The sequence below is a fragment of the Salmo trutta genome, chromosome 13 (assembly GCF_901001165.1).
Source record: "Salmo trutta chromosome 13, fSalTru1.1, whole genome shotgun sequence".
NCBI classification, from domain to species: domain Eukaryota; kingdom Metazoa; phylum Chordata; class Actinopteri; order Salmoniformes; family Salmonidae; genus Salmo; species Salmo trutta.
In genome coordinates this window covers 8,317,761-8,330,783 of record NC_042969.1, presented here as the reverse complement: position 1 = coordinate 8,330,783, position 13,023 = coordinate 8,317,761, and the positions used below count along the sequence as shown (strand labels likewise).

The 13,023-nt window shown below is 40.9% G+C and overlaps 1 protein-coding gene across 5 annotated transcripts in view; it reads right to left on the bottom strand.

Annotated features, from left to right (window-relative positions):
- LOC115205126 (E3 ubiquitin-protein ligase RNF130) overlaps nt 1–13,023 on the bottom strand; it is an 80,679-nt gene that overhangs the window by 38,916 nt on the left and 28,740 nt on the right. For all 5 annotated transcript variants that reach the window (XM_029770801.1, XM_029770798.1, XM_029770800.1 and 2 more), the window contains exon 3: nt 7,823–8,017. In XM_029770801.1, the coding sequence (XP_029626661.1) occupies nt 7,823–8,017 (195 nt within the window). The remainder of the gene's footprint in view (nt 1–7,822; nt 8,018–13,023) is intronic.

Below are 13,023 nucleotides of genomic sequence, written 5' to 3'. Positions count from 1 at the left end.
CTATCACAGCCACCACACTGGTTGTAAATGATATTGTAAGAGCCTTGGATAAGAAGTTGAACTGTGTTGCTTTGTTTGTTGACCTGTCGAAGGCTTTCGATACAGTTGATCATTCTCTTCTGCTGAAGAGACTGACCTCATTGGGGTCGGCCTCAGATACATGTTTGTGGTTTCAGAATTATCTCAGTGATTGATCTCAGGCTATTATTTCAGATGGGGTAAAATCAGATTTTGTCACTGTTCACAAAGGAGTCCCACAAGGTTTTATTTTAGGTCCTTTGTTATTCACTATATACATAAATGATATCTGCAACATTCATATCTATGCTGATGACACAGTACTATATGCCACAGCCCCATCACTCGCTCAAGCATTTACATTCCTGAAATCTGACTTTCAATTGATTCAAGATGCACTTGAAGATCTTAGGCGGGTGCTTAATTCAAGTAAAACTAAGTATATGGTATTTTCACAATCCAAAAGTATACAATTGGAAAATCTGAACATTGCTACCCATGATGGCTCTCCTTTGGAACGTGTTCCCACCTATAAATACCTTGGAATTTGGTTAGATGATAATATCTCTTTTAAAGCTCATGTAACTGAGCTGGTAAAGAAGCTAAATTGAGAATTAGATTTTTTTTATAGAAATACATCTTGTCTGTCATCACAGAAAGGAAATTGTACAGGCCACTTTTATGTAAGTGCTTGATTATGGCGATGTTTTATATATGCATGGATCAGCATCAGTACTGAATAAATGGATGCAGCATATGATGCAGCGTTGCGCTTTGTTACTGGTGCAAATCTTTGCACACATCATTGATTTTTGTACACTTCGGTTGGCTGGGACTCCCTGACATTTAGAAGGGCCAAACACTGGTTGATATTGGTTTATAAAGCTGTCTTACAGAAACTTCCTAATTATCTTAACTCAAAAACCCAGTGGTCAAACAGTATTTATCAGACTCGGTCACGGGACATGCTAGTGTTAGAGATACCCCAGATTCACTCTGAGTTAGGCAAAACAGAATTTAAATATCATGCTCCACACTCATGGAATGAATTGCAGAGAGAACTCCAGATAGATGTTTTGGTGCCTGTAAGACAGTTTAAATGCACATTACATTAACTTTTTATTATAAACTGTGATTGCTTTTTGTAATGTGTGTTTTTCTTATAGATGTTTATTTATTGTAATATTTTTAATCGCCATCTTCTACTTTTATATGTTTTAAATTTGTTTAGTTTTAAATTGTTATTAATTGCTTTGTTGTTTTTATTGTTGTATCACAGGGCACAACTGTAAAAGAGGCTGTCTCAGCTTAATTTCCCTGTTTAAATAAAGGTTAATAAGTGTATTTCTTTGCTACATTTTCTGCAGTTTTACTTTAGTGCCTTATTGTAAAAAGGAATATTTTATTCTGTACAGGCTTCCTTCTTTTCACTCCATCATTTAGGTTAGTATTGTGGAGTAAATACAATGTTGTCGATCCATTCTCAGTTCTCCTATCACGGCCATTAAACTGTTTTAAAGTCACCATTGGCCTCATGGTGAAATCTTTGTGCGGTTTCCCTCCTCTCCGGCAACTGATTTAGGAAGGACACCTGTATCTTTGTAGTGACTGGGTGTATTGATACACCATCCAAAGTGTAATTAATATCTTCACCATACTCAAAGGGATATTCAATACATGCTTTTAATTTTATTTTTACCCATCTACCAATATGTGCCCTTCTTTTCAGATGGATTACCAGGACGTGTACTCCAAGCATGTGCTAACCAACTGGCAAGTGTCTTTACTGACATTTTCAACCTCTCCCTGTCTGAGTCTGTAATAACAACATGTTTCAAGCAGACCACCAAAGTCCCTGTGCCCAAAACACTAAGGTAACCTGCCTAAATGACTACCGACCTGTAGCACTCACACCTGTAGCCATGAAGTGCTTTGAAATGCTGGTCATGGCTCACATCAACACCATTATCCCAGAAACCCTAGACTCACTCCCAATTACATCCCGCCCCAACAGATGATGCAATCTCTATTGCACTCCACACTGCCCTTTCACACCTGGACAAAAGGAACACCTATGTGAGAATGCTATTCATTGACTACAGCTCAGCATTCAACACCATAGTGCCCTCAAAGCTCATCACTAAGCTAAGGACCCTGGGACTAAACACCTCCCTCTGCAACTGGATCCTGGACTTCCTGACGGGCCGCCCCCAGGTGGTAAGGGTAGGTAACAACACATCCGCCACTCTGATCCTCAACACGGGGGCCCCTCAGGGGTGCGTGCTCAGTCCCTCCTGTACTCCCTGTTCACTCATGACTGCGCGGTCAGGCACAACACCATCATTCAGTTTGCCGATGACACTGGTCAGGCCTGATCACCGACAACAACGAGACAGCCTATAGGGAGGAGGTCAGAGACCTGGCCGTGTGGTGCCAGGACAACAACCTCTCCCTCAACGTGATCAAGACAAAGGAGATGATTGTGGACTACAGGAAAAGGAGGAGCGAGCACGCCCCCATTCTCATCGACGGGGCTGTAGTGGAGCAGGTTGAGAGCTTCAAGTTCCTTGGTGTCCACATCACCAACAAACTAACATGGTCCAAGCACACAAAGACAGTTGTGAAGAAGGCACGACAAAACCTCTTCCCCCTCAGGAGACTGAAAAGATTTGGCATGGGTCCTCAGATCCTCAAAATGTTCTACAGTTGCACCATCGAGAGCATCCTGATGGGTTGCATCACTGCCTGGTATGGCACCTGCTTGGCCTCCGACCGCAAGGCACTTCAGAGGGTAGTGCGTATGGCCCAGTACATCACTGGGGCCAAGCTTCCTGCCATCCAGGACCTCTATACCAGGCGGTGTCAGGAAGGCTCTAAAACAATGTCAAAGACTCCAGCCACCCTAGTCATAGACTGCACGGCAAGCGGCACCGAAGCGCCAAGTCTAGGTCCAAGAGGCTTTTAAACCGCTTCTACCCCCAAGCCATAAGACTCCTGAACATCTAATCAAATGGCTACCCAGACTATTTGCATTGCCCCCACCTTTTACGCTGCTGCTACTCTCTGTTATAATCTATGCAGTCACTTTAATAACAATACCTACATGTGCATATTACCTCGACTAACCGGTGCCCCCAAACACTGACTCTGTACCGGTACCCCCTGTATATAGCCTCGCTATTGTTATTTTACTGCTGCTCTTTAATTATTTGCTACTTTTATTTATTTTTTGGGGTGTTTTTCTTAAAACTGCATTGTTGGATAAAGGCTTGTAAGTAAGCATTTCACTGTAACACCTGTTCTATTCGGCGCATGTGACAAATACAATTTGATTTCCTTTGTCGAGGCATTGGAAAACCTACCGGGTTATTGTGATTTAATCTGTGTTTTAAATTCACTGCTCAGGGACCTTACAGATAATTGTATGTGTGAGGTACAGAGATGAGGTAGTCATTCAAAAATCATGTTAAACACAATTATTGCACACATAGTGAGTCCATGCAACTTATGTTACTTGTTAATAAATGGTCTACTACTGAACTTATTTAAGCTTACAATAACAAAGGGTTTGAATACTTATCGACTAAAGACATTTCAGATTTTCATTTTTAATTAATTTGAAAAAAACATTATGGGCTATTGTGTGTAGGCCAGTGACACAAAATATCAATGTAATCAATTTAAAATACCGTATCTACGGTATACCAAGATATTTAGAAATAGCTACCAGATGGTGTTTCAAGGTATTTGGAAATAGCCACCGGATTTTTAAAGATTTGAATAATTGTAGATACTTAAGTAAATACCTGCAGTCAACTTGTGCAATACGTTAGGAGAAAAAGCAGATTGCGTACTTCATTTCACCTGCTCATTTATTTTTCATTATGAAGCTTGCCGGTAGTCCCCAGTCACATGTTGTTTGTTTACAAGCACTTAACAACGAGAGACCGGAGTCTTGTGAGTCACTCACTGTTGTGCAGCACATGCCAGGTGATTTAGTTACTGTATCTAATTCACAACTAAATGTTTGCCAGCTAGATATCTTATAACAATTAAGTTAACTGTCTAAAATGTGCAAAATGCTCTGCATTTGTGCATTTGGTTTGCTACCATAGTAGCTAGGTAGCTATCTAGTTAAGTAGTTAGCTTCTTCCAAAATCAACCTTCGCTTGGTAACAGCAGAGAATCCCGCCCTGGATCAAGAGCCTTGCTGTCTAATATTTTGTGTGTGTGCAGCCAACTGTGAGTAGCATTTTTTAAATACTTTTAGAACTTTATGAACTGGGATGTCTGTCCTGCAAATCGTTTACAGTGCCTTCAGAAAGTATTCACACCCCTTGACTTTTTCCACATTTTGTTGTGTTACAGCTTGAATATAAAATGGATAAAATTAAGATTTTTTTTGTCACTGACCTACACAAATGAATTACAAATGAAAAGCTGAAATGTCGAGTGAATAAGTGTTCAACCACTTTGTTATGGCAAGCCTAAAGTTCAGGAGTAGAAATGTGCTAATATGTTTGTGTGTGTAATAATACTGTTCAACATGATTTTTGAATGACTACCTCATTTCTGTACCTCCACACATACAATTATCTGCAAGGTCCCTCAGTCGAGCAGTGAATTTCAAACACAGATTCAACCACAAAGACCAGGGAGGTTTTACAATGCATTGCAAAGGGCACCTATTGGTAGATGGGTAAAAAAAACACATACATTGAATATCCCTTTGAGCATGGTGGTCATTAGTTACATTTTGGATGGTGTATCAATACACCCAGTCACTACAAAGATACTGTACAGGTGTCCTACCTAACGCTGTTGCTGTAGATTAAGGAAACTGCTCAGGGATTTCCCCATGAGGCCAATGGTGACTTGAAAACAGTTAGAGTTTAATGGCTGTGATAGTGAAAAGGATGCCTGTAGAGAAGAAAAAATATTCCAAAACATGCATCCTATTTGCAACAAGGCACTAAAGTAATACTGCAAAAAATGTGGCAATGCAATTATCTTTTTGTCCTGAATACAAAGTGTTGTGTTTGGGACAATTCCAATACATTACTGAGTATCACTCTCCATATTTTCAAGTATAGTGGTGGCTGTATCATGTTCTGAGTATGCTTGTAATCGTTAAGGACTGGGGAGTTTTTCAGGATAAAAAAGAAACGGAATGGAGCTAAGCAGACACCACCCAAGCTTGGGATACCACCCAAGCCTAGCATGTGTACACACACACACACACACACACACACACACACACACACACACACACACACACACACACACACACACACACACACACACACACACACACTTCTTCCCTCAAAGTCAAATGCATACATCTCCTATATCCCCGTGATATTGACAAAAAACTCCCATCCATGATAAATGATGTGCTTTTCAAGCAAACAATGATCAATACTTAAAGGTTTGCGCTCGGGGAAACTATCAGAATTCCACCATTTGTTCATTAGAAAATGACCTTATAAATTAGTCATGGCCCCCCTTCTATATTTATAAAAGCCCATCGATCCCACCCAGACAGTGCTATCACACCTTCTGACTCATTCTCCATCTCCCTACCCCTACCTCTTCCTCCCTCCCTTTCCCATGTTGCTCCTCTCCTCTCCTCTCCGCCTACCGTTACTAGACTCAAGCAACACACTGTTTTCCCAGCCAGCTCTGTCACTTTGTTTCATTTTTTCACTCCCTCTCTCCCTTTTTTCCTTTCCTCTAACCACCACTGCCTGACTGTCTGCCTTCCCAGCTATTGGCTCCTCAGCGCTATAGGGATGCTACACCAGCACCCACCCTCTATTTCTCTCCCTCTCTCTCATTCTCTCTTCACCTGCTCACTAGACTGTCTCATTCATGCAGGCTTTTCAACGCTACCTTGAATTAGCTCAGGGCATCCCCTGGGGTGGGGGGATGCTAAGGTGTTGTACAAAATGTCTCTAGGCTAGCCGTCAGCTACTTTCACTCACTCACTCATACAGTAGACTCATTCATGAAGTGTCCGATTATGTTTTAACGGATGTTGTTTTCTTAGAGATGCTTCAAGTAAAAGTTGTGATCCAAAGATCAGAAGGTCTGAATGCACTCATACGAATTCACACTGTGGCTTAAATAAACTGAGACTGAGACAATGATGCTGGCAATGACAGAGGGTGAGTAGGAAGAAATGCATGTGAAGCAAAGGAGAGGCGGAGGGAAGGATAGAGAGAGGTGACAATGCTGTAAATATGTTTGTGTGCCCGAACACTCTTCTGTGTGTGTGTGTGTGTGTGTGTGCACATGTTGCAGTGTAACAGAACACCGGCCTTGCCCAAGCCCGCTGGCTGTGTTGGTGTTTAGCTGTGGTGGTGGCTGAGGTCTAGCATGCAGGAGTCAGTCTCCATGTCCTTCAGTCCAGTCAGGACAGCCACACTGTCTGTGCCCTGTACTGTCCCCTGCAGCCACATCACAAACGACAAACTGCCAGAAAACAAAACTGCACTACGACTGCTACACATACACACACTGTCAATAACCCTTGGCAGACGGTATAATTGTCATACACCCACAATCACAGCAGGCTAGCTAGCTATAAGCACCATATAACAAAAGCTAAATGCTAACTTCACCACCATCACAGGCTAAGACACATCTCTCGATTCTATATGTCAGGGGTAGTACTCAAATACTATTTGAGAAGGTCCAGTCACACACATTTCCAAGGTGACAAAGGTCTGGATGGATAATGTCATTTATCTGCGTAGTAACAACCCCCACCTCACAACCCATGCGACCCCAAAAACTGTTCACATACTCCTCTTGTTGGCAAAGAGAAAATGTTGCAGTTTTAAAGCTAATTCCCCACAATTCGACACATTTTGCATGGGGACGTTTTTGTTGTTGTTGCAGTTTTAAAGCTAATTTCCTGCAATTCTATGCATTTTTCCATATCTTATATGTGTTCATATGACACCAGGGGTCAAAGCCCGACCTGCGATCCGTATTGACCCTGTTCTGGGTCCGGATCGGGTCTGCGGACCACCAGTTGAGTATGGAGGCTATATGTATTGCGATTCGATACTGTGATTTTATTGTGATTCAATGTTTCAAACATATCGCTCACCATATGTCTGCTGCAGAGGGACAAGAGCGAGCCATGAGAAAACAAGTTTTGATCCGTCAGGGAAATAAAAGTGCTGAAAACAAATTGGCTCCGTATTTAAAAAGAAGATGGATATTTTGAGATGTTGTCAAAACGATATCGTCAAAAATGATTTCCCGAAATGTAACTGTATAAATCTTTGCCCCCATCACTACATAGAAGCCACATAGATACATGCATACATGCATACATACATACATACATACATACATACATACATACATACATACATACATACCTAAAGCCATAGAAATAAACCATTTGCATAGGCCATTTAAACAAGCCATATACTGTCAACAAGCCATAATAGGATGTATAAACAATGAACAAACCATATAAATAGGCCAAGCCATATGTACCCATAAGAATGATTCCATATTGTGTAACCTTTATTTAACTAGGCAAGTCAGTTAAGAACAAATTATTATTTACAATGACGGCCTACTGGGGAACACTGCCTTGTTCAGGGGCAGAACGACAGATATTTACCTTGTCAGCTCGGGGATTCGATCCAGCAATCTTTCGGTTACTGGCCCAACGCTCTAACCACTAGCCTACCTGCCGCCCCATATTACCCTGGTCATATAGAGTGCATAAGCCATATGAATATCAATATGCCCCCATATGACCCAGATCTTCACTCCTCACCTTCATGGCCCATCTTGACGGTGTCCTCATTGGAGTTGTTGTTGTAGATGAGTACGGCGGAGGCGTTGAAAGCGGAGGCCTTGAGGATCTTCTCTTTGAAGGTGCAGTTGCCGCGCTGCAGCAGGGCCACCCAGTGCCCTGTCCGGGGGGGCACCACGAAGCGAGTGTGGGGGTCGCAGCCCTGGCGGTCCACCACTGGACAGAGGGAAGGAGAGAGGTGGAGTGTTAGGAACCTTAGCAGGCTGTATAAAAAGGTGAATGGTGTCAGTGTTTATTTTATTTCACCTTTATTTAACCAGGTAGGCCAGTTGAGAACAAGTTCTCATTTACAACTGCGACCTGGCCAAGATAAAGCAAGTGTATTTGAAGGTCTGCTGATAAACTACTTAACTCATTAATATGTCATTTAGTAATCAAATAAAGTCATTGTAAATCAAGAGTTATAGCATGGAACGAGTGTGGGGGTCCACCTCTGCACTGACACAGCATAGATAACAGATAACAAAGAAATCAATTTTAAAAGAAAAAATATGAATAAAAAAAATGTAAGAAAACTGTTGCAGATTCTTACATTTGGACGGGTTAGAATCCACATACACATGTACAACCACAAGGACACTGCTTAACCTTTACCAGTGTATAAAGCAGTTTAAACTGTACACAGCTGCCTATGGATAGCAGCCAATGGCTCATATTTCGGTCTAACTATGTAACCCAGTATAATGCCCTTTTAACAAATCCACAACCAGGAAATCCAGTGGCATATAATGGACCACTAAAGCAAACAAATCGCACCATTGAAGCTAAGTCACAGATAGAGCAATGACCCAGATGTTTCACCGCATGTATACACCTGAAGCATCCGGTTGGCATTTCCAATCACCACCAAATATGGTGATGAAAGGAAGCTATGTGGCTGGCAGTGGGAGAAGATCTCAATACAGTTCCCAAAACTGGAATCTGTTACGAAGAGTCGACTAAGTTTTGTAGACTTTACCCTTTGCAAAAGTAAAAAAAGAAAGAATAATTGTTGTTTAGAAGGAGTGCAAGGGCAAATTTAGTTATTGCACATGCACACTTCACAGAGCGGGCTCTCCCTAACGGAAATATGCAAATACATGCTAGAACGCACCTATAGGATCTCGCAAGCTTGTGCCCACCTCCTTGCTTGTTCTGCCCACTATGCTTCATTTGTTCCCATTGGAAACAATAGGCCGTAGTCTATCTTGGGTTAGTTATAAAAATCTTTGGCTAAGAACTGTATGGAGTGACTACTGAGAAGACACAAAATAAAAAGGGTTACACTGCATTAAGAAGAGATCTGGTTACAAAATGGGCAGTTTTTCCGTATCTGTCAATCAGGCTTATGTTGTGTACTAGCCATGCCCTGCTAACCAGTGGATGGCAAAGCTCTTCATTTCAGCAGGAAACCCATGACAAAACATGCTAAGTGCATCTGAAATGGCACCCTATTCCTCATATAGTGTACTTCTTTTGACATATAGTGCAATACTTTGTGTCAAAAATTGCACCCTATATAGTGCAAATTTTTGGAGTTAAAAAAAATTGTATGATACTTTTGACAAGGGCCCGCATAGGGCTCTGGTCAAAGGTAATGCACTATAATATGGGGAATAGGGTGCCAATTTGGGTAAATAATGTGTAACACGGATGAGTCCCTGTGCATAAGGTCAATCGACCAAATAAACAGGCCAGTCCAAATGTCAGGCTGGTTTAAAGTAGAACTGACAGCGTTTTAACTACTTTGCAGATATGAAACAGACAATCACAATATCATTCAAAAATATAAAATTCCCAGTTTTTGCGTCAAAACCAACTTTATAAGAGATTTTAAAAATAGGTTCTATCTGACTGTAAATTTCATGATGTACAGTAAGGCATTGTTGGCAGAATAGATGGGTGCAGTTCAATGTATGATTAATATAATTCACCAATACATTTCTTGGTAGTCCAAAAGATATTGCCATCAGGTTGTAAATCACAGCTGGCCTGGTACATTGTTTGCAACCTCCACCCTTTAGGAGGTTGCAAACAATGTTTCAGTTTCAGTGACTCAATATTTGAAAGAAAAACAGACGACTCTACCTGAGGTTGGGTATGTCAATACAATCAAACTAACATGGGCAATGATCACAAGTCAGTCATAACGTGACTAACAGGCTAGCGCACATATGTCAAACACAAGGCCTGGGGGCCGAATAGGACACAGAAGCAAGTATAAATGAGTCAACAGTTGAATCATCTTTTTTATGAAATTACAGCCTGATAGGGAGAGGGGGATACCTAGTCAGTTGTCCAACTAAATGTATTTAACTGAAATGTGTCTTCCGCATTTAACCCAACCCCTCTGAATCAGATGCGCTCACGTCTGTAAATCAAACTTCAATTGGGCTGCTTTGGTGTGTGCCGTTTACAGCTCGGAGCCGAGGGAAAGTGTGATAGAAAAATTACATATTTACCTGATTTGTTTGATATTAATAGTTAACGATTATATACTTAACTAATAGTAAGACATGTATGTTCTATTAAATGTCTGTGTGAACTGAGAGGAGCCTAAAAACCTAAAGCTGGTATTCCATAGATAAGATGTGGTGGGTGTAACCCGAGATAGGGAGCCTGGGGGAGTAGAACCTAATCCTTATTGTGTCTAATCCTTCTTGCATCTGGGAAACAATACCAGAGGCAGATGACCAAAGGATAAACCCAAAGTGACTTATGGTGCCCCCCAATCTGCATGGGAGGGGTGGAACCAGCCATGACTAAGCATCTTTAAAAACTCTGCATTGTCTGTAAAGGTTAAGCTACTCGTGACTGGTCTCATTATTGCAATAATTAATTGATATTAAATAAAGATGATTGTTTGAAGAAACGACAGTCTCTCTCAGTACGAATTTCCACGACAAAAGTGTACAGACACACGCCACAGTCCTAGTTACGCTACTAAAATATAGCAGTCTGGCTTCGGTTTTTAAAGCTTGACAATGAATAACCAAAAAACACCATGCAAAGGAGAAACATGTAGGCCTATTACAGCAAAATTTGAGCATTAGCCTAGCCTGGCTACTCAACTACAATACATTTTGAGTGCACCATACAGCAATGCTGAATTCAGTGCAATTAAAAAAAAAGATGTTAAGTTTAAATGTTACAACAAACCTATAACTACATTTGTTATTTGGAGTTATTAAATACTTAGTATTTATACGTAGCAGCATATTATGCACATCTGCAAGCATAGCAGCAAAGGCTGATATAATAGTATGTATCTATTCTTTAGTTTTAATATGTTAAAATGCTACATACAGCATCCTATGTACAAAAGTGGACAATATAAAAGGACCATATTTTTTCTAATAAAACAATGGCCAGTTTGGGTCGCAGTTGCATGTTTTTTTTTTGTAAAAACAAATAGGCCATGTCTGGCCCACAAATTTGTTGTGTATTTTTAATATGGCTCGTGCACTGATTGATTTGGACACCCCTGGGCTAGCATATCTGTTTACGTAGCTAGCTATTTATTTAGCAAGCTAAAAACAAGGAGCCTAACCAAATATACTTATAACTAACCCCTTCTGTCTGTGGCCTAACATTAGCTAGCTAGCTGCTGAGAGGATGTCATGTCATTGGAGGAGTGGGTGAGTGACCGACTTTTCCCCCTCATATTGTTTTCCGGTGGTACAGTTAGAGATGCAGCTGTCATTTCCTTCACTAGCAAGAAATGTGAATCGCTTTGCCTAGCTAAATATGCTGAACTTGAACGACTGTTATCCACAGTTAGCATCTCTCTTAGCATATCTCAAATGTATTTGGCATCGATCAAAATGGGCAGGTAGGCAGGCAAGGTTGGGACAAGCATGCATTGGCAAGCAAGCTGCAGAAGTACGAGCAGGCAACTATTCTCAATTGTTTCAGTGCAATTTTGACAGCCAACTATCTTAAAAAGTTTGAGAGGGTTTATACAATGTTCCCTCGTTAGAGTTTAGCTTATCTTGCTATGACCAGCATTGTTGATCTTGTTTTTAACTACTGCAGTGTTTATTAATTGTCCAAACGCACGACCACTTTCCCAATATAGAATTTTCACAAATGCCTTACTGTATGTCATTCCCAAACATTCTATGAATTTTCACAAATGTGCTTGTTTGTCAGAAAATGTTAAAAAAAACAGTGTCATATTCTTCCTGGGGGTGTATATGAACAGATTGTAATAAGATTTAATGTTGTTTAAACATTGTCAGTTCCTCTTTAATAGCAGAGCTGGCGCTTAGCTAGTCAGGGGACCTATCACACAGAGGTCTGATAGAGGCTGGGCTGATACAATACAAGGTCATAGGCATTGATTTTGTTTCAGAAAAGCAGGGAGGGAGTAGGACAGGAGTGTGTTTCAGCGCCCTTTCTTGTTCCCGTAAACACTCAAATCAGCTCTGATGGATCCATGCATTCAAATAGTGTAATGCGAGCTTGTGTGAGCGTCTCTACAAGGGGGTAGTGATTGATAGTGTGTCCTGTGAGTGAGGGTGTGTCTGTGCAAGTGTCAGTGGTCTATTATGAATGTGTGTGTAGAAGTGTGTCACGATACCAGTATTGCGATGTGGGTCTCCCTTCTGCATTCAAGCAACCCTTCGCAGCTGATTCTGACCAGGCCAAAGAAATTACAAGAGTGATAGGCATGTTTATAGCCGCGGATATGAACCCATTCTCGGTGGTTAAGAAGAATAGGGAGTTTCAGCATCTCATGAAGGTGCTCGACCTACATTACGAACTTCGCAGTCTCACACCCATCTCAGCAAACAGGTAGTACCCGCTCTACAGTGCATTCGGAAAGTATTCAGACCCCTTGACTTTTTCCAGATTTTGATACGTTACAGCCTTATTCTAAAATGGATTAAATAGTTTTTTCCCCCCTCATCAATCTAATCACAATATCCCATAATGACAAAGTAAAAACAAAATATTTTATTTTTAATTTTAGCAAATTTAGTCAACATAAAAAATGGAAATATCACATTTACATACTGTACCTGTCACGTCCTGGCCAGTATAAGGGTTAATTAGTATTGTAGTTTGGTCAGGACGTGGCAGAGGGTATTTGTTTTATGTGGTTCAGGGTGGTGTGTTTGTTTAAAGGGTGTTTGATTTAGTATTTCCGGGGTTTTGGTTTATGGTCTAGGTTTATGTAT